General features: G+C 41.0%; 1 protein-coding gene across 1 annotated transcript in view; it reads right to left on the reverse strand.

The window, feature by feature from the left end:
* The window catches only part of ATP1B3 (ATPase Na+/K+ transporting subunit beta 3), a 34,665-nt gene extending 17,576 nt beyond the window's left edge, over positions 1-17,089 (reverse strand). The window contains exons 1-2 of the mRNA XM_043474224.1: positions 16,783-17,089; positions 1,131-1,259 (exon numbers count right to left, since the gene is read on the reverse strand). Of these exons, the coding sequence (XP_043330159.1) occupies positions 1,131-1,259; positions 16,783-16,891 (238 nt within the window). The 5' untranslated portion in view covers positions 16,892-17,089. The remainder of the gene's footprint in view (positions 1-1,130; positions 1,260-16,782) is intronic.
* Between the last annotated feature and the right edge of the window lie 5,848 nt (positions 17,090-22,937).

A 22,937-nucleotide genomic window follows, 5' to 3' on the forward strand; every position in this document is an offset into this window, starting at 1 on the left:
CTGGTTCATTCTCGCTGCTGCTATGGCTGAGAAGTCCATGCAGTGAGCAAGGATCTAGACTAGAGTTCCTCAGCCGTGGTCCTAATGACATTCTGGATTGGATGAGTCTTTCTTGTGGGGGGTTTTCTCATGCATTGCAGGGATGTTCAGCAACACCAGTAGCACGCCTGCAGCTGTGACAACCGAAAATATCCCCAGAATGGCCCTGGGGGGCAAATCACAGCTGGAACAGAAACAGTGAGGACAGAAACCTCCTGTAGGTTCCCATCTTCCCTGACTTGTGTGCCCACTTTGCCTGCTGCCAAACTGTACTCCTCCACGGAGAGCCATCCCTTCGCTACAATCTCAGGAAGTTGTTCATATTTGTGGGAATCCGCAATACTGGGGCTCTGTGCCTTATTGTTACCTAATTCTACAAAAACTGCCAGCAGCGTGAGGACAAGGCCCATACGCAACAATGAAGGCAGAGCTGGCATTCAAAAACAAACTTTAAAAGGAATAAATATGGGAGGGAGAAAACGTGATTTAAGTAAGTGTTCTAGTCAAGATCTTTTTCTGTACTAAAGTACATTCTCCAGTATCTTAGAGGAATTTTTTTTCCATAAGACAATCAACAGAGAATAAACATATTAAGTGCACACTCATTTTATTCTCTATTAATAGATAATTTAATACTTCTTATAATTTTCCATACTAAGCAATTAAAACCATAAAGCATGTATTTTATAAGACCAATGCTTTAACCCAAGCTAGAGTTGAAATATATATAAGTAAATTACTCAGGGCAAAGTGAAACTGCTACTCAATACTCATAAACATCACTCATAACTATATTCATCAATATGGTTTTACTTTAACTCTCAATATTTATTTCTGCTTACCCTTGGCAAAAGACTCAAGATTTATCAGCCAAGTTTTTGTATCACTGTGTAAATATTAAAGGTCTTTATATCAGCATGTAAATATTAAAGGTCTTAATATCAGCATGTAAATATTAAACACAATTAAAACTTTCACATTATTTGACTCTGAAATTTAACATCTCCTACCTGCTCTATAATATAGACTTCCAGAGAAGATAAAATATAATCCAATTTTGTTAGAAGCCATAATAATCACAACATAATTACCTGGACTAGGAATCTGGTCACGATATTTTGGAACATCATCATTCAGAGTCTGAAGCATGGCCCACATTGTGAATGAAAAGAGTGCAGCCAGGAACCCATAAAAGACTAGGTAGAAGAGCAAGATCAAACCTGTAAAAGAAAACAAAACTCATAAAACTCGAAGATGTACGCATTGTGTGTGTTTGCCTGTGTGTAACGAGGCCAAGGTGAAAAAGCAAACCAACCATCGCAAGGCTAGGATTCCAAGCTCTGCCATGCACACAGCCAAGTATCTTCATATTCCAAACACTATGAATTTGCCCAAGCAAGGGGTATTTCAGCAGGCGGCACCCACCCATCCTGTGATCCCCTCCTCTCCTCTGATACTTCCAAATACAAGCAGCTTCCACAGATCATATTGATTCAAGATCAGAGCTTGAAAATCCCAGCACATAAGGCAGTGTTTCCCAAAATGAATTTGATGCCCTCTAGAAAGACAGAAGATGATTTTAGGTTGGATAAACTCCCTTTATGAGTATGTGACAAACAAAAGAATGAGCGTATCAACCCTGTATTTCAAATTTATCTGCATAAATTTGAGTTAAGCATGCAGAGAAGGCAAGTCATGAAGATGGTTATCAATGAATGAAGTTTAGGAAATACTGGCTGAGTGGAAGCCTCATGCAAAAAATGTGCAGAGAGGACAAGACCAGAACAGGCACTCTGACCCGTGGGACTTGACAACTCCACTGCTAAGCATGAAGCAAGAGCTGGCACACACAAGTTTCAACATAAAGGGCCTAACCTTTTTTTCTTCACAATCTGGAAACACTAAAATCTATCCCAAGCCAGTGATTTCTTTTGTGAACATCTAGAATTATTCTTCTCAAATGTCTATATTCAAAGATCTAACATCGTAAGTAGTCACCATCAAGATTATATGCTACAATACATTGTTAACGTCATACATTTACATTTAAACATTTAAAAACCAATCAAAAAATATTCAATTAATTCCCAGGTATGGCAACAGTAAAGAACACTTAATTCCCCAGAGCTGAATTAACATCAGCTTTATTTTCCAGTCTTAACACAAACTTGTTTATTAATATTTGTCCTTGAAGAAAGGCTAGAGCAGGCGTTCCTAACCTAGGATCTATGGACCCTTTACCTTCACCCATTCCCAGCAAAGATGAACTTCAGAGCTTCTAAGACTTCTATAATAATACATTTCTGAATACATCCATTTTTCTCTGTGGAGTGGCTGTACAATATTCTTGTGATGTTCAAAAGACCCTGTGACCCCAAACAGATTGTGGCAAAAGCTAGATAACTTTCATTTGTTACCTGTAGGCCAGAAAACTGTTAGGGGAAAACAGTTAAAGCAATTTCATCTTAATTCAGACTGGCATTCCCCATCCTCCCACTGCCCCAATTACCAGGAGGCCAAAACAGGGAGCGAAAGGACAGAAGGAGGAAAGGAGCACAGTATGTTCACCTCCAGACAGCGGCACTTCCCTACCACACAGAGCAGTCCTGCTGCAGAAAAACAAAGGAAGTGATCAGTTTACTGTAAGGGAACATGAAAGAGGTAAAGCCCAAAAGCTGGTTTAATGAGATACAGGAGAAAAACCATTCTTTCAGATATGGCTCTTTGTAGGAACTAACAGATAAATCCCTCTACCCAGCAGGCCAGAGCACAAATACATAAATGTAATGAGTGGGGGCTGTGTTCCCACGAAATGTCACTTAACAAAAACAGACAGTCTGAGGCCACAGGAGTTTGTCAACTGATGAAGTCAATACTAAACTGGAAAAATTTAACACAGAAGTGCTAAGAGTTTAGTTATTTAGCAGTGCTTTAAAGTCATCTAAAAGTATTCTTATCACACCATTTTCAATTTTGATTTTCAATTTCCAGGAAAAATAATATAAATGAAATTTATAAAAGCAACAAGCAAATGAGCACATAGCAAACACACAGTTAATCTTTAGTTCTGAGGGCTTCCCTGGTAGCTCAGATGGTAAAGAATCTGCCTGCAATGCAGGAGACCTGGGTTTGATCCCTGGGACGGGGAAGATCCCCTAGAGAAGGGAATAGCTGCCCACTCCAGTATTCTTGCCTGGAGAACTCCATGGACAGAACAGCCCTCCATGGGGTCACAGAGACTAGGTCATGACAGGTCAGTTACAGGCAGGGCAGAGGGGACCTAATAAATGTGCCACGCCTGCCTCAGTGCTGGTTAATGTGAGCAAGGGAAGTCATCAGGCTTCAAGGCCTGGACAATCCACACTCGTTCAACACACTTCGAGACTGTGTGATCTGACTCCCTACTTCTTGCTCAAACTTTCTAGTTATCTAGATACCAGAAAGACTATGTCTTATTTCCAGAGAATTTCAATAAGAAACAACTTACCCTGGGTAAATAAATTAGCAACCTGCTTACAGTTTTAAAAAACCTTTTTTTAAAGCAAAGGCAGGTAAAACTTTTTTAAAAAATCAAGTACATGGACAAGTACAAATTTAAAGTCCTTTGTAAGTTTAAATTTTTATAAGGAGCTATTTATTGAGGTATAATTCACATTTCATTCACTATGAGTAGAAGTGCTTGGTCATATGGTAACCCTGGTTAGTATTTTGAGTTAAGCGCTAGACAGTCTTCCAAAGCAGCTCTAACATCCTACATTCCCACTGGCAGGATTCCAATTTCTTCACATCCTTATCAATACTTCCTAGTGGGTTAACTTGCATTTCCCTAATGACTAATGATGTTGAGCATCTTTTCATGAGCTTATTGGTCATTTGTGTCTTCTTTGGAGAACTATCTATTCAGATCATTGGTCCATTTTTATACTGAATTGCCTTTTTATGAAAGTTCTAACAATTCTTCATACATTACAGACATGAGTCTTTTGTCATATACACGATGTACAACTATTTCCCCCCATTCTGTGGGTTGTCTGTTCACTTTCATGAGAGTGTCCCTTAAAGGAGAAAAGTTCTTAACCACAAGGAAGTCCAATTTACTTTTCTCCTTGGTTGCTTGGTTTTTGGTATTATATCTAAGATACCATTGCCTAAGCCAAAGTTAAAAAGACCTGTAGCTATGTTTTCTTCTAAGAATTCTTAGTTTTAGCTCGTTTGGATCTTTGACCCACTGTGTGTTAATTTCTGTACATGGTATGAAGAAGGGAGAACCAAGAACTTCCAGGTGTACAAGCTGGAACCGAGAACTTTCAGATGTTCAAGCTGGATTTAGAAAAGGCAGAGGAACCAGAGATCAAATTGCCAATATCCGTTGGATCATAGAAAAAGCAAGAGAATTCCAGAAAAACATGGGTTTCTGCTTCATTGACTATGCTAACGCCTTTGACTGTGTGGATCACAACAAACTGTGGAAAATTCTTAAAGAGATGATAATACCAGACCACCTTAGCTGCTTCCTGAGAAACCTGTGTGCAGGTCAAGAAGCAACAGTTAGAACCGGATGTGGAACAACAGACTGCAGACTGGTTCCAAACTGGCAAGTACATCAAGGAGTACATCTAAGCTGTATACTGTCACTCTGTTTATTTAACTTATATGAAGAGTACACCATGCAAAATGCCAGGCTGGAAGAAGCACAAGCTGGAATCAAGATTGCCAGGAGAAAATATCAACAATCTCAGATATTACCACTCTAAGAGCAGGAAGTGAAGAAGAATGGAAGAGCTTATTGATAAGAATGAAAGATGAGCGTGGAAAAGCTGGCTTAAAACTCATGGCATCTGGTCTTATCATTTCCATTTCATGGCAAATAAAATAGGCTTGGGGGGGGGGGGGGAGGCCCGCACGCAGTGGAAGCAGTGACAGATTTTCTTTTCTTGGGCTCCAAAACCACTGCGACTGAATAACAGCAAAGAAAGAATTCAATTACATTGTTTTGCATATCAATTTCCTGCTGTCCCAGGACCACTTGTTTAAAAATCATTTGTTCCTAACTGAAAGAATTTTCTTAAACTAATTTAGCACATTGCTGTTGTTCAGTCGCTAAGTCCGGTCAGACTCTTTGTGACCCCATGGACTGCAGCACACCAGGCTCTTCCACTGTCTCCTGGAGGTGTCTCAAATTCATGTTCACTGAGTCTGTGATGCTATCTAACCCATCTCATCCTGTGCTGCCCCGATCTTCTTTTTGCCTTCGAACTATTTCTATAATTAAAAATACATGTGTGTATATACACATACACTCAAATTTTATATATTTATAAAAAAAAATATGGTAGTATAAAAAATATTAAACAAGATTAAATAACTTGCCTAAGATTAACCTACCAATAAGAGAAACACCCAGACCAGTACCTCTCCATGTGGCACCTTACCTGGTCTGCTCTCCCTGGGAGCCTCAAGCTATTATCTTTTGCAATCAAAACTCCCTTTCTCTGAAGGGCATCATGCAAGCATTCTGTGTTACTTTAGGTGACAAAAATTTACATGGAATAAGGTATCTGTTCCTGTTCTCCAAGAGTCCAGTTACAAGCGACAGACATATAAACAAAGAGAAAGAATTAACTGTCTCTAACAGGAAGAGGAAGGAAAGGATTTCATCAGAGAAGGACTTCCAGAAAAAAGCAAGTTGGCTCACCAAAATGGAGACCAGGAGGGCGCTCTGGGCCAAAGACTAGAGGACTCCACAGCAAGAGCAGCCAGGTGAGTTTAACTTCGCGACCCCGCCCCCACACACCCCCCACTGGTGCCCAGCAACTAAACATGCACACACACGCCCCACCCTGGTGCCCATCAGCTACCAACAGCAGCAGAACCATCTACTCTTTCACAGGAGCAGGGAGCATGGCGGGGGGGGGGGGGGGGGGCTGGGATTTAAAAACTGGCCAAAGGTACTGGATGGGTTGATAAACATCTCAAGGAGTGGAGGGAATCTCCATACCTCAACCAGGTCTTGGGTACCTCTGCCTCATCCCTGAATGCTGTAACAGGAAAGTCTAAATACAAAGAAGAGGTGCAGAGAACCAATAATTACCAAATATTTGAGGAAAAAACTAATCCAGTGCAACAAAGAAAGTATAACAAAAATTTACAAAGTGGACTTCCTACATAACCTTTGACTTAAAAAAACAAAACATGAAATATTCAAAATACAAAACAATAGTGCAGCCAAAGCAGAACACAAGGAAAATCCAGGGATTTCCCTGGTGGCCCAGTGGCAAAGACTCCATGCTCTCAGTTCAGGAGTCCTGGGTTTGATCCCTGGTCAGGGAACTAGTTCCCACATGCCGCAGTTAAGACCTGGCAGAGCCAAATAAATAAATAAATGTTAAAAAAAAAAAAAAAGGAAAATCCATAGCTTTATATGAACTCACTAAAAAAACCCCAAGACTAACAAAAAAAAGTCAGGTTTTAAATTCAAGACTAAAATAAATTTAAGGGAAAGTAAGAGAGATTTAAGATACTATCACAAGCTAATGGAAACAAATGCATTTAATTTGATCAATAAAACCAGTTTCCAACTAGTAAACTAGAGAATAAATGAAATATATGATTTTGTGAGAAAAGAAACATTTGCAAATCAGAAGTTTTTACAAAACAATTAACAGAGCTCTCTATTCCTAAAAGAGATACCACATCCAAATGGTTTTAGTTAGTTCTCCCAATTTTCAAAAAACAGATTCTTTTTCTTTACATAAGCTATCTCTTTTGGATGCTCCATGCATTACCTAAATCTTTATAAGGCTAGCACCCTCCAGACACCAAAACTAAACAGCCAGTAGTTACACAAGTCTCACACATTATATTTTATTTTACAAATGCTTACATAGAGCTTACATATTATAGTGTGATAATAACAAAGGAACAAAGATATAGATTAGTAACAAAACACAATATCCAAGAAAGGATCCATGTAAAATGCACGTAAAAAAGTTGGCATTTCAAATCAGTGAGGAAATGATGATTGATTATTCAATATACTTTGGGATAAGTGGTCGGGAACAGTGTATAAAAGATTGTTAAATTTGTAATAATATTTATTTAAACAAGTACAATTTTTAGAAGAATTAAGTGAACAGGCATAAACCTCACCTAGATTCTACATATTTACTACCTATCTATTCAATAATTACGATCTATTTTTTTAGGCATTTCAAGTTGCAGATGTTAGTACACTTAACCCCTGAAACACTTCAACATGCATATTAACTAAAACTGAGGGGAAAATTACACTCAGTGAAATATACGAATCTCCAAAGTACTGTAACATGGATTTTTGACAAATGCAGTCACCTCTATGATACAAACTGCTATCAAGATACAGAACATTGCCATCACGCTATAAAGTTCTCTCATGCCCCTTCCCAGTCAATCCCCAGGACATCCTAGAGGCAGGCACTGTTCTGGGCTTTTTTCCAGCATAGGTAAGTACTGCTTGATTTAGAATTTCAAAGAAATGAAATGATATAGTACTTTCTCTTCAGTAAAGCTTATTTTCTGCTTAGCCTAACTGTAGGAATCACTCACGTTTTCCATTATCTGTAGTTTGTTTTTTTGGGGGGGACTGTTGAGTAGTATTCCACTTTGTGGACACTGGTTTGTTTATCCATTCTACTGAGCACCTGGGCAGTTTCCAGTTTGAAGCTACTATGAATATTTTCATGTATTTCTGTGGACATATGCTTTCATTTCTCTTGGCTAAATATCTAGAACTGCTGGGGCATGAGGTAAGTGTATATTTTCTTTTGTAGGAAACTGTCAGACTTTTATCCAAAGGATATGCCACATATGTTTTAAAAAGTATCATAGGTAACAGTGATTACCCAGGGAAGAAACTGAGGATGAGAGTGGACTTACTGACCACTCACTGTAAAAATTCAAATAATGAAGTGACTTTTGTTATATGAAAAGAACAAAGCCAAGAGTTCACACATTTAAGACCCCATTCAGTTTTCTTGGATTAGCCTATACTGACCACTAACTTCTAAAGCATAGCTCAGCAAATCTCAGCTGCTCCCTGTTTTTGTAAATAAAATACTGAAACACAGTTAGGCCACTAGTTTACATATTGTTTAAGGCCATTTCAAGCTACTAATAGCAGAAGTGAGTAGTTGTAAGACACTGCCTGGCTGGCAGAAACTAAAATATTACCTGGTCCTTTGAAGAAAAAGTTTGCGGCCTCCAGTTCAAAAGGCTTTGTTTTTCATTCCAAAGTGACACCTGAAACTATCTCATGCAGCTCTTCCCTTAAAGAAGAAACTGAGACCAAAAGATTTTTTTTTTTTTAACAACTTATCTAAGCTTAGACAGAGATGTAGAATTCTAATTCAGGTCTATATTCTGAGTCCTAGGTCTGATCATCTCAGTATACTGGTAAACTTCTAAACTTATCAAGTAAAAACACATATGGCCCATAGGCTCACTTTGACTATAATGCCCTATCTGGAAACTCAAAATGAATTAGAAATTTAGTGGAATATAAAGAATCATGATAAGCTGAGGGGAATTATGAACAAGTTTCTCCACAAACAAGACTTTCACAGTATGGAGCTATGTCAATTAATCCACAATACTCTCAACTTCATTTAGCCCAACAAACAGGTGAATCACAAGTGGAAACTGACTAAATGACAATTTATCAAAAAAAAGAAAACTTAAGTGTTTACTATGTGCTAGATGCTGTAGGGCTACATGCACCTGCAAGTCCTGCTCCGTGAGAACATCCAGTTAGTAGAAGCAACATATATAAACAACTCTGATCCAGGGTACAAAGTTTTTAGGTGTCACAGATGATAATGTGGTATCCTTGTCATCTGGGCAAGTCAGAGAAGGCTTGTGGCAGAGCTGGCCCTAGATGCAGGAATCAGGGAAGAATTTACGATGCAGTGAATGGCACGGGAGAGGGAATGAGCAGGGCACTCTAGGCCCAGGGGCCTTAGATATAGCCATTTGGCTATGACACAGTGGTATGTGGGGTATGTGGTATAAAACGACAGATTATTTAAGGTTGGAAATATAGTTCTAAGCCAACATGTAATACACCTGGAATACCAGGCTATCTGGAACTGATTTAAACCTGAAAGCAGTGGGGATCCAAACACTTCTGGGATATGGGGAGTACCCTGATCAAAGCTGCAGCCTTAGAAATTAATCTGAAATAGGGCGGTTGTACTAGTTTAGATCACAGTAATTCCAACTGATGCCCAGGATCTTTCTGGGACTGCACCAGAAGTTAAGAGCCCACCTTCCCCAGTCAACAACACTACACTTCTTTTTCAGCAGCAGATAAAGGTTGGAAAGCCAATGGCCCCATTTAAGCTTGGAACAATTTTGAGAGAAAGTTACAAAAGATCTTCAATTCATCTGGTCCTTCAAGTTTTTTTCATCAGAGAATTTACAAGAAAAGACACTACCAGATCCTTAAAAAGTGGGGCAGGGTTGGTGGGAATGTTAAGGGCTATGCAATTTGCAACAGGTGGTTAGCATTAAGAATGCCAGGAAAAACAAGCACCCTGGGCTTCCTCTGAATGTGTGTGTGTTCACAAGATACTGCAGGGTGGGGTGAGGTGAGTGAGTGGCGAGAAGGTCAGAGTAAATTCATTCCCGGATTAACTGCAGCAGTGGTAAGGAGCTGTGGTCACCAAGAGATTCTAAAAATGTTACGGAAGTAGGACTGTGCCTAGTGACTGTCTTCAAGAATTGCAAACACAGAAGTAACTCAGAACTCCAATGGAAGAAGGGGAAAGAGCTCTGTTTATCAGTTGATTAATAAGGTAGTGGAGCTGTCTAAGCCTCACTCTCAGATTTGTGGGATATGCAAGAAGCAACTGGCATCTGAGAGATGTTAACCAAGAAGTAAAATTTGTCAGCAATTTTTGCAGTTGTTTTGAGATGAAGAAAATGAAGAGAAAACAAAGCCAAACACAGTGCCTGGGAAACATACTTTAGGAAACAAGAGAATCAGAAAAAGACTGGTTAGAGAAGTATGGAGTAGGAGTAAGGACCACTTTTTACGGGCCAGACACTGACAACAGGCCAGAAACTGCCAAAAGAAAAGTACCTCACTGTGGACAAGGGTCTATTCCTTAGCATGGCATCACCAAATACTAGGAGTAAGTTGTACCTAAGCACCAGCTCCACCAATGGCTCAGTAACAAAGTTTAAACAGATATGGGGAGGTTGTTAAAAGTCAGAGAATTATTTTCAAAAATATTACTAGTTAAATAGCACCTGTAGGGAGAAGAAGACACTATTAAATAAACCCTCATTAAATCTGAGAGCAGATAAGTTTAAAAAGAAAAAGCCTCTAGGAAGTTCTCATAAGAGCCATAAGAAGCTAAACAGAGCAATAAAACAGGACGCAGGAGACCGGACAATAACCCTGGTTCTGTTATTCTAATCAGTTGCACGACCTAGGCATGTCAAACTCAGCCGACTCTCCCATGAGAAAGTTAAATGGAAACTTTTTCTGAACACTAAACTATGAAATCCAACAAGTGTGGTAGAAAAAAAAAAAAAAAAGGAAAATGCTCAAATATCGAGTAAATCTTTATGCAATGATATACTAAAACCAAACACACTAAAAAGTGTTGCAGAAGACTAATTACATTTAATTAGACTGGGAGTATTTCACAATACTGCTCATTCATTCAATCAATTTTTACTACTTTCCCACTAAGTGCAAGCAATAGGTTAGGTGTTAGGGAATTCCAGAGGAGTAAGATGTGAATAAGAAGCTTCAGCCTAACAAATGGATTATGAAAGCATAAATGCTCTACTAGAAAAAGGTATCACTGGATACACTGGAGCACTTGACACAGTCTCAAGGCAAAAAATGATTCAAAAAGGCAGCGTTTGTTCTTTTGTGTGTTTAATTACTATGTATAAATCATAAAGACAAATAAATTTACTGTGCCACCCAAAAAAAAAAAAAAAAGGTTTACCAGAGATCAGGCTGTCAAAGCTGACATCTGAGTAACTAGGTCAAGGTGAAGGAAGGAAGGGTTCAGAATTTAGGAGACAGGCCCAAAAGTGATGGGAGAGAACTACGTAGAATAGTAGATGACAAGAGAGAAATATGCCAAGACTGCAAATAGCCTGCACATGATGCTAAGGAGCCTGAGGACAATAGAGATTTACATGAAGAGGTGGCTGTGAAACAGCCCACTAAAGATTTCTGACAGGCGATCTTTAAAGATTCCAACAGGTTATAAGAACACAAAAAGCCTTAGGGACCAGAAATGCAGTTTGTAAGTCCCAACATAGATACCATACCTAAAGTCACCAGAAACCTAAGTTCTAGCAGAGTGTGTGGATGGTCGCCAAAGAGGTGATGGAGAGCGCCAAGGATACCCCCAACACATCAACCTCTAAGAAAGAGGCAGAGGAGTAAAAACCACTCCCCTTAAATTTTAAATGATAAAACCAGGTAGCTAACTGTACATTTTCACTTATTATATATTTAAAAAAACTGTATACATAGGAAAATGTTAACAATGGTTATTCTATGCAGTCCAAGACGACAGATTTTACTTCAAAATCAATGTAATGAATGCCTAATTAGAAAATAATGAATTTATCTTCCAAAGTAAATTTTGTTGTTCTTTTATGACACAATTTCTTCTTTAAAAATGCTAGGTTAGTAGAGGCTTCATCCTAATGGAAATGCTAGAAGTCTATAAAGGGGGAGGGGAAGGGGAACAGATATCCCCCAAGAGTAACCTTCACTTTTAAAAATTATTGTACACATGGTTTTTTTCCCCCTTTTCATACAGTTGTACTGCCAAGTACTTTGGCACATTGTAATAAAATTGTTTGGAAAATAAAAGCGTTAAATGGTCTTTTAAATATGATGATACACCACAGTGAAGATGTTACAAAGGACAGGAGGGTTTTTTTAAGCTGCTTTTAATAAAACTAATTCTAAAGCTGCAAATTCAAAATTTCAAAGAAATCAAATTATTTTGGGGGCGAGGGGAGGCTGCTCTGTAACACAGTAAAGCGCGTACTACTGTAACCACATAGTCTGGTGGGCTACAGTCCTTGGGATCAGAGCCAGACAACTTAGCAACTGTGCAGGCCCCACACTATTATTACAGGTATCTGGACTACAACACACACACTCACGCTCCCTTCCACCATCAACCCAGGAAGGGCTGCCTCCAGCCAGGTGATGGCTCCGTTAGCCTTCGCTCTTGCTGCGGCCACACCCACCACGTGACCTTCATTTAGTCAGCCCACAGGGTGATCAAGTCCTGTTACTTTCCAACAGTGCAAGTTTTGGTAAAGTTTCTTTGATACAACATTCCACCAGACAAAGAATACCTTACAAAACTGGGAAAATAAACACACTTGCCTTCTCCCCTACAGTCAAACACACAAGACTGGGATGGAGCCTGATCTCCAAAGCAGAGCATTTACTGACGCATGACCCAGAGTGGGAGCAGGTGATCGAAAGAAAGTGCAACTCACGGGCCTACAATGAAAGAGAAGCATGTGAACAAAATGTAGGTGTTAGTAGTTTTAGTCCAGAATCCTGACCCTGCTTGGAATCAGTACCTTGAGTTTTAGATTAACATTAAAGCACCTACTGAGAGAGAACCTCAATGAAGGCCAAAGAAGCCCACAGGCAGATGTCATTAAATGACATCATGTCACGGGTTTCCCTGGTGGCTCAGATGGTAAAGAGTCTGCTTGCAATGCAGGAGACCCAGGTTCGATCCCTGGGTTAGGAAGATCCACTGGAGAAGGAAATGGCTACCCTCCCCAGTATTCTTGCCTGGAGAATCCCATGCAGAGGAATCTGGCGGGCTACAGTCCCTGGGGTCACAAAGAGTTGGACACAACTGAGCAACTGACATTTTCACGGCATAGTTTAAAAAACAACCTCTGGTCTTGGAGGGAGTCTGAAGGCCAAGGATTCTATCACTAGCTGAGTAAATTCTGACAGATCAGATCTGTGGGTTCAACTGTCTCACCTATGAAATGAGGGTATAGGGCTGTATTACTGGCTTTCAAGCTTTTTTTTTTGACTGTGAGCCACCACAAGAAATACATCTTACATCAGGGTATCTGAACATACAAAATACGTAAAGTTTCACCGAAAGACATTTTTGCTTAGAATAAACTCATGAGGCAGAATAAACTGGTAATTTTTCCATTCTATTTCATTATGTTTTAAAACGTTAGTTTCAACACATGGCCCACTGTTTACAATTAAATAACACTAGGTGATCTCTAAACTGTCTTTCACTCTAATTGTATATAATGCATTTAGGTTTAATATTTGCAACATCAGCCACAAGCTGCTAAATTTTCTTTGTCCTGTATTTTCATAAGTGGCGATTACTTATTCCTGATGTGCTCTACTGGCTCAGAAGAATCCGAGCCAGTGAAGAATCAGCCTGTAATGCAGGAGACCCAGATTCGATCCCTGGTTGGGGAAGATCCCTTGGAGAAGGGAATGGTTACTCACTCCAATATTCTTGCCTGTAGAATTCCATGGACAGAGGAGTCTGGTGGGCTACAGTCCATGGGCTAGTAAAGAGTTGGATACAACTGAGCAACTAATACTTTCACTATTCCTGACTTGCCCTTACCTTCAGCCTGGATATCAGCTCTTAGGAACACTTTGATCACCTACATGGTATGCATTAGAAAGCTGTGAAAATGGAATAAAGTACATGTATATAAGCATTCTGAAACTGCTGAAACCAAGTGTAACACATTAGCCAAATATACAAGAAGTTAGTCAAAATCCTCACACAGCTGTTTTAAAGAAGGCAATGACATGGATCATGAGGTATGTTCACTTTATCCCAAATGTAAAGAGCAAGACTGCTTCTTAAATATTAATATATAGTGCACTTGGAAAGGAACCTCACTTGGGACAAATGTGCTGAAGACTTGAATGTAAAAGATGAAATCAGGAAACATCTTAAATGAATGTCTTTATAGAACCCTTGAGGTAGAGAAAGGTTGTCTCTACACGCCAGCAGCCCAGCAAATCTACCCAGTTCAAAAAAAGATGTAATAATCCCCTCCCTCATTATTTCAAAAGCAAAAGAAAACATCTGCACAAATGAGGTTTAAAAAGAAAAAAAAAAAAACCTATAACATGCTTTCAGAATATAAAAAGTACATAGATTATCCGCAACCCAGAAATTCCACCAGTAGAAACATATTTCAAGGAAATCAATTTACAAAAATGCACAAGGATTAAAGAATGGGGGGAGGAGGGCCCAGTACATACAATATGCACTGGTTTAAAAAAAAAATGGAATTATTATTTCTATTACCATAGGTATCCCCCATGTATACGTAAGATACATGTTAGACTAAAAAAAAAAAAAGTACATCTAACTATACAATAGAATAGCTATTAAATATGATATAGATCTTTATTAATAACACAGGAAGAGGCCCACAATATACTCAAAAGATTATAAAGCAACATTTACTGTATGATCTGTTAAAAAAAAAATTAATAACATTATATGCATTAAGTCTGCCCACACATGTACTGATATATGCATAGTGGACTTCTCCAGTTGGGAAGAACCCTTGGAGAAGGGAATGGCTACCCACTCTGGTATCCTTGCCTGGAGAATTCCATGGACAGAGGAGCCCAATGGGCTACACTCCATGGGGTTGCAAAGAGTTGCCCCTACTGAGTGTCTAACAGGGGTAATGAGATCAGGCAACTCACTCAGAAACTGCCTTTCTGATAAAGGAAGGCAAGAGGATAGCCTTCTCCAGGTGGACCCCATGCTTGAGGGAACAGAGGGTTGACAGTTGGATTCCAGCCTACAGGCACCACTCCCCCACGTCTCCTTGGAGTGTCCTTACGCCCGCAGGGATAGGATTACGGATAGTTCTCACCTATTTATGCCTTTCGGTGCTGGCTTACTATTATTACAATAAATGCAGAAATTTACTCTTTGCTGACAATTTCCATTCCCTTCATTCTTCTAAATCTAATCCCAGCTTCACTTGTACTCCTTCCACTGCCCTTACATAATCCTGCATTCTCTGATACCAAATAAAATCTCTACCCCAACAGCACGTAATACAAAGGTTAAGGAGCTTTCATTCAAAAGAAAAGAAATGTCATTCTAACAGAACATGAAGATACTTAGTACTGGAACTGAGAAAGGTAGTCTACACAAATTCATCCCTCTTCACCACTCAAATATTCCTTCAGCAAATAGTACACTCTAAAAACAAAAATAATTGTTTACAGTCCCCCCCCCCCATTTAATTCTAAATGCAAGATCTATTTCCTCCTCACACTAGTGGGTTCCCCACAGCCAGCCATTTGAATAAAAATCGTGATTATCATGCTGTGAGGCAAGGCATCTGTAAAATAATACAACCGCTGGACTAGGATTAAAGGACAACTGGGTTCTTTTCTTGGCTCTGTGGAATATGTAATTTTACACAAACAAAATCACCACCTCTCTGGGGCTCATTTTTCTCATCTCTGAAGCAGGGTTTGGGCTAAAAAAAAACCCCCCAAGGCCCCCTTGCAACTTGTGATAGGGCTTTAAGCCGCCTTTCTATTCTGGAAGAGCCGATTTCAGGTAGCAGCAACAGTTATTTCCTAAGTCAGAGCTAATTCACTCTTCATGCTTCTCTTCAAAGTGTCGTGCTCAAATAGTTCTCCAGTCTAGAAATACTCTCACGCAGAAAAGTCTGTCATGACCAACTAACAAAATATTTTTCAAAAGGAAAAAAAATAGGTTTACTTAAGTTTAAAGGAGGGGAGCACTAGTCCTTATTCAGATGTTAACAGTTGTTCCAAAAAAAGAGGCACTCGAAGGCAGCACCACACTGGTGGATGGTTTAAATATTTCTTTTAAAACAAAGAACCCATGCAGAGGAAAACTGCTAGCAAATACAACCATCACACGTTTGGAAGGCGTAGGGCAAAAAACAAACAAAAAAAAAACCCGTGCCTTTCAAGACCGGATTTACTTTCCCCTATTGAAGCACGTTGGTAAGGAAGAAAACCTGTGTCACTAAAAAGGAATTAGGGAGGAAGCGACCTTTTTAAGGGTCTTTTCACTGGACAAATTCAACTGCATTTTCGGATACCGTGTGCTTGTGTGCTTAACACAGTCGTGCAGCCCACACAGTGAACACTCGTTCACACTCTTCCGACCGGCTGGGGTGGCAGCGTGGACGAGTCACAAGATAGCGGCGGGAGTGGAAATTTCCTCTCCTCGGGCGTGGGGCAGGGTCTAGCTTCCCCGACCGCTCGGCGCAGCCGGCCGCCTCCGCCAGGGCCTCTCGGGGCCGGCGCGCTCCGTACAAAGGAGGCCGGGCACTCGGCCCCCACGCGCTCGGGGCTCGGGGCAGCGGTCCCCGGCTTCCGGCGCCGCAGGCCCGGGCTGCACGTGCGCCCGCTCCCAGCCGGGAGGAAGGAACCGGCGGGGGCTACCAGCGGGCGCCGCCGCCTCGCCCGCCCGTCGGCCCCGAGAGAAATGAATGGGGCCGCGCTACTCCTCTGCCGCCGCTGCGGCTCGCGTTCGAGTCTGGCGACCGAGACGAAGACCGCTGCGGGCGGCGGTGGCTCCTGGGGCCCCCACGCGGGGAGCCACCTCCCGCCTTCCCTTCCCACCCGACCCCGCCCGGCGTCCCCGCTAGACCGCGGCCGGCCCGGGTGCCCAACCGCCGCCCGCTCACCCCAGCTCTTGGCGGTGCGCCCCAGGAACTCTCCGGTTGTCCGGTTGTAGATGAAGAGCTTCCACTCGGCCAGGGTCTGGTTGAAGGACTTCTTGTCTGTTTTCGTCATGGTGTGTGTGCCGACTGCGAGAGGAGCGGCGGCCGCGGGGGTGGAAGCGGCGAGGAGCGCGGAGGCGCGTCCCGGCACGAGCGGCGAAGCCCGGCGGCGGCGGCGGCGGCGGAAGGCGCGACGGCACAGGAAACCTTCTCGCTGCGGTGAGCGCTCAAGCGGACTGCGCTGCGCCGCGCAGAGCCGGGGCCGCAGCTCCGGCCGCGGGAGCCTGACGTCTCCGCCCTCCGCAGCCAATCCCCGCGCTGTTCAGGCCCCGCCGCCGCCGCCGCCACCGCCTCCCGCCCGCGGCTGGGCGCAGCCGGACGCGGCGAAGATGCCCCGCCCGTTGCCCCGCCCCCCGCCCCCGCCCCTGCCCCGCCCCGCGGTACCCGGCCGGGCTCCGGGAAGCTCTGGGCTCCCTCATCCCTGGCCGGAGGAAGCGAAAACCGTGCAAAGCAACTTAAAAAAAAAAAATATCACGAGAGCTTAATAAGAAGCAGGTTTATAATGACAAGCAGAAGATGAGCGTCCCTGACCCACAGGTTTCTCAGAAGGAGGACTCTGGGGAGATGCTGCGGGCGACCGGGACCCGGGGTCCCTTCGGTTCCTTGCCTGCTGCGGCGCTGGACGCGAAGAGCGCGGAAACGACTCCAGTCAGCTAAGTCGCCTTCACCGAGAAGGGGACCCCACCCCTCTCTCCGCAAACCGTTTCCAGGCGTTCTCCTCTGGGCTTTATGACGTGACTAAAAGATAGTCGGCTGTAGTTTTTCGTGAAGATGTTTGAGGTACTACATAGCGCTGCTCAGAGAACGCGCTGACTTGGCTCTTTTGAAGGAGTCAACTAGGAATCCTAGGTCAGTGGGGATTTCATCCCAAGTTTGCCGGTATTAAGTAAGTTCAGTATAGTTTTCTCCAGATTTAATTGAATTTATCAATGAAACCAATACACATGTTTTCCTGAAGTTCCTGTCAGCTGTTAAGACCTGCTTTTCGAAAAAAGAAAAGAAAAAAAAAAAGAAAAAAGAAAAAAAAACCCAAAGACCTGCTTTTCTCACTCAGGCTCTACAGGAAATCAATTCTTTCTTTAGTTTGATTCCTAAATAATGTTCCTGACTTTTCATCTTTTCCACAGCATGGTTGCTCCCTTTGGTCAGAGCTGAGGGTGCAGTCGTTATTTTCCTACACGAGGTGGAGCTGAAGAGTACCGAGCTCTGAGACTTGGTGACAGCATGAAAAAATTTAAATGGGAGTTTGGGCAGGAGGTGGGGGTTTGTTTTGTTTTGTTTTTAGAGAACAGAAATGGAGCACCGCCTCTGTTTTATCAGCAAATAAAAATTATCAATGAAGGAATAGCGCACACCTTATTGTTTGGAATGATGCATTATAGTCCATCAGAGAGTTTTAAACAGCCTGCAAATGCGTAAAGGAGTAAGTGGATAACAAAACTCTGGCATTTCTCTTGTTTCCTCACTTTATCTAAGCAAGGAATTATGTCCTTCACAAATTGAAAAGGGATAGAAGAATATATTATTATAAAGTGATTTCCCCCTGTGCTTAGGAAACCTAAATTTATAATTATGACCAAATCCAGTTATTTTGTCGAACCAATGACAGCAATAGATTTGTAGAAGCCTTTTGTAAAGTTTGACATGAAAATGGTATTAGAAAGAGCAAAATATTGTGCACACAAACTAGAATACATCTCTACAGTTCCTAAATAAGGTTGGAAAAGAACTGAGGAATGGAAGTAGTTAACTATTTTTATCTCATTTAAAATCGAACTAGGAATTAGAGGACAGCTAAAATATTGGTAGAGCTGGTAGCAGGCTTTCTAGTTTGGGCAACAGTGAAGATGCAGTCTGTTTGAAATAAAATATAAAGCCATCTGCTTTATTGATTTTGTGTGTGTGTTAACAAGCACACTTCGGGAAATAACCTGGCGCACGCTACAGAAACATGGTAAACAAGAACATTATGAAATAGCATTTCAAAGATATTGAACACTGCCAGATATTTGTAGTTTGTATATTTTTAATGGTCATTAATATGCTTTTCGTACATAATGCTTTTCCAATTAAGTAAGTAAAAATATAATTCAGTAAGTGTTTTCAAAATTCATGCCTAGCTTAGTGTAATAACTAATCCAACCAATTTCAGTTTGGGGAAAAGTTTACATCCTAATTCAAAACACAGCAACTATTTGTTTCTCTGATACATGATTCTTGAGCATTACTTGGAAGAGAATATACTAAGTGTATTGGGGGATATTGGCCCACCAGGTATGAGCAGATGAAATATCAAATTTAATCACAGTATTATTACTTCTAGATGGACTTTACCATACTTAAGTCTCCCTTGTGAAAGCAAAGTTATTTTGGATTTCCCTGGTGGTATAGTGGTAGTCAGGATGGCCCAGTGGTAGTCAGGGTGGCCGAGTTGGAGTAGTAACTCCACTCCAGTATCCTTGCCTGGAATTTTCCATGGACAGAGGAATCTGGTGGGCTGTAGTCCATGGGGTTGCAAACAGTTAGACACAACTAAGCAACAGAGCAGTTCAGGGGACACTGGTTGGATCCACATGCGCTAGGCCTGTGTGCCACAGCTAATGAGTCTGCGTGCTGCAACTGTTGAAGTCTGTGTGCCTAGACCCATGCTCCACAAGAAGAGAAGCCACTGCAATGAGAAGCATGTGCACTGCAATTCGAGAGTCGCCCCTGCTCTTTACAAGTAGAGAAAAGCCCACAAAGCAAAGAAGACCCAGCACAGCCAAAATAAATAAATTGATTTTTTTAAAAAAGTATCACAACAACAGTGATTCAGTGTCCATCTCGCCTCCACCACCCAATTAGTGCCTCCAGGGTAAATGATGACAAAGCTCTGGGGAATCTTTGCAAAGCTGGATGAGGCAGAATGAGGAAGAAATCGTTGTGGACCACTGGCTCAGTCGGCTCTCCAGTCAGCAGAATTCATTTACTAGTTTCTAGTGGGCACAAGCAAGATATTTTGGCTCTCAATTTGCTAAAACTCTTCATTTATTTCTGAATTTTAGAATTATGTATACAGAAAAAGAGGCTTCCCTGGTGGCTCAGATGGTAAAGCGGCTGCCTACAATGCGGGAGACCCGGCTTCAATCCCTGGGTCGGGAAGATCTCCTGGAGAAGGAAATGGCAACCCACTCCAGTCCTCTTGCCTGGAAAATCCCATGGACAGAGGAGCCTAGTAGGCTACAGTCCATGGGGTCGCAAAGAGTCAGACACGACTGAGCGACTTCACATTCATTCATTCATACAGAAAAAAGTATTCCAGTTCTTAAAACAGCATCTTATTTACAACTTGGTGTTGTAACTAGGACTGTGGTACTAAATCGCTGAAAGACCATTGTCCGTCAGAGAGTAGATACTAAGATTTCCCTAGAAATAGTCCTTTCTTTCCCACAAGCGACAGCTATAATTGTGTTGGCATTTTATTGTATCTGAGAAATACATTCATGAATACATATTCCTCTTCACAGAAAATGTTCTTTTCCACACACTGATTCTAATTTTGAATGCTTTTACTAATCCTTTAACAAACAGCATCTCTACTTCCTTTGCAGGTTAAAGGGCAGATCTTGCATTGTTGATTATCTTGAATTAAATGAACCAGTGCTTTTGTAAACGATGAGCACATTGGCACAGAAAGTGCTCTGTAAATGGTGGGGGAAGGGTGTTGGGTAATAATTTCTAATACTATCATACACGGTGTTCTGTGTCTTATAAAAGAGTATATGATATGGTCTAACAGGGTTATTTACTAAATGAAATATAAATTCAAATGACCAACTCAATGTGAAAGATTATTTAATTAATAATTTGGCTATAAAAATAAACAGGAGTAGATGAAGTTGCACGTGAAACAATAATGGCAGAATATTGATGTTTATTGAAACCGGATGATGGGTACATGAAGTTCATTATACTTTGTTTACTTTGTATATCCTTGAAAGTTTCCAGAATAGAAAAAACCCAAATTGGGTTTTTTTTTTTTAATGGGGGCAAAGGATAGGCAATTTTTTTGATGCACATTTTTCTGATTCACTTAGTTGAAAAATAATCAGAAGAAGGTATAGATGTAATGTTTTCAAAAGAACTATTTTTTTTTTTATTTGAAAAACGGAACTAATGGGAAATAGAGTTACGGGAACATAAGATAATATTTTTGTATTCTAATTAGTAACCTTAGGTAAATTTGAGAAGCTATTGTATCTATAACAAGGACAAGTATATATACATATACACATACATACATGTATATAGGCCTAAAATAACAACTGTAAGCAGGCTAGGAGAGCAACTGGTTTTGAAGGGAGAATATCTTCAAGCAGAAAGTAGACTCCATGGCCATGAAGACTGGCATTAAGCTCCTAAACAAGTTTAGTCATATGGTGAAGACATGTGCTTCTATTGTTAAATAGAAATCAATTAAAACCAGCAGAAAACTGTGTTCCAAATATAAAGCAAACTAAAATACAGTATTATTTTGAGCAGCTCTTGGAGGGTTTGAATATGTGATTATATAATCTCAATGTTTGAGTATCCTTTCTAGTGGCACAGGGCCAGTGACATGGATTTAATTTTTCTTTTTTAATTTAATTTTTATTTTATATGGGGTATAGTTGATTTACAATGTTGTGATAGTTTCAGGTGTACAGAAAGAGGTTCAGTTGTACATATTCATATATCCATTCTTTTTCAGATTCTTTTCCTATATAGGTTACTACAGAATTTCAAGTAGAGTTCCCTGTGCCATAGAGTAGGTCCTTGTTGACTGTCTATTTTACGTATAGGTTTGCTTTTTCTGGGCTTCCCAGGTGGCTCAGACAGTAAAGAATCTGCCTTTAATGCAGGAGAAAGTGAAAGTGAAAGACGTTCAGTTGTGTCCGACTCTTTGCAACTCCGTGGACTATACAGTCCATGGAATTCTCTAGGCCAGAATACTGGAGTGGGAGTCCCTTCTCCAGGGGATCTTCCCAACCCAGGGATCAAACCCAGATCTCCCGCATTGCAGGCAGGTTCTTTACCAGTTGAGCCACAAGGTAATGCAGGAGACCAGGGTTCAATCCATGGGTAGGGAGGATCCCTTGGGGAAGGGAATGGCTACCCAATTCAGTTTTCTTGCCTGGAGAATTCCACGGACAGAGGAGCCTGGCAGGCTACAGTTCATAGGGCCTCACAGAGTCAGACACGACTGAAGGTGACTTAGCACACGTACACTATACATTTAGTTTTTTGTATTGATTTTTCTACTTAATTTAATTAAAAAATGTAAACCCCACAGAGCTCTGTTTAAAAACACAAAACTGTTTTTAGTCATAGAAAGGGTAAGCCATCAGTCTCCTGTGGGTCTGGGTTTACTTTTGTTTTATATGTCTCTTACAAAGCAACTTACTAATTTAACTCAAATTTGAAACTAAAAGGATGTCACGTGAAGCCATCTATTAAATATTTAGGCCCCTTGGACATGTAATATGCTAAAGTAATACACCCTATAATTTTTCTATTTATAGCTATCATGAAGAACTCTAACCAAAGAGGGGCCAGAAAGAATTTCCTTGTACAAGGGCAAAGCAGACTTAAGAACAATGTCTTATACTTTACTGTTTTTCGGTCAACCTTGATACTATTAATAATCTGAAACTCAAAATTTAGGCCCAGTTTTTTTTTTTTAAATAAAACTGAAAACTCCTACCAAATTTGAGGTGTTTGATTCCGTAATCAAACATCCTTCTGAGTATGTCATCCTATACCTGACAATTTATTTCTGATTGAGTCTATGAAGACCTACAAGACCTTTTAGAGCTAACACCCAAAAAAGATGTCCTTTTCATTATAGGGGACTGGAATGCAAAAGTAGGAAGTCAAGAAACACCTGGAGTAACAGGCAAATTTGGCCTTGGAGTATGGAATGAAGCAGCGCAAAGGCTAATAGAGTTTTGCCAAGAGAACGCACTGGTCATAGCAAACACCCTCTTCCAACGACACAAGAGAAGATTCTACACATGGACATCACCAGATGGCCAACATCG

This window comes from Cervus canadensis, chromosome 7 (genome assembly GCF_019320065.1).
Source record: "Cervus canadensis isolate Bull #8, Minnesota chromosome 7, ASM1932006v1, whole genome shotgun sequence".
Classification (NCBI taxonomy): Eukaryota; Metazoa; Chordata; class Mammalia; order Artiodactyla; family Cervidae; genus Cervus; species Cervus canadensis.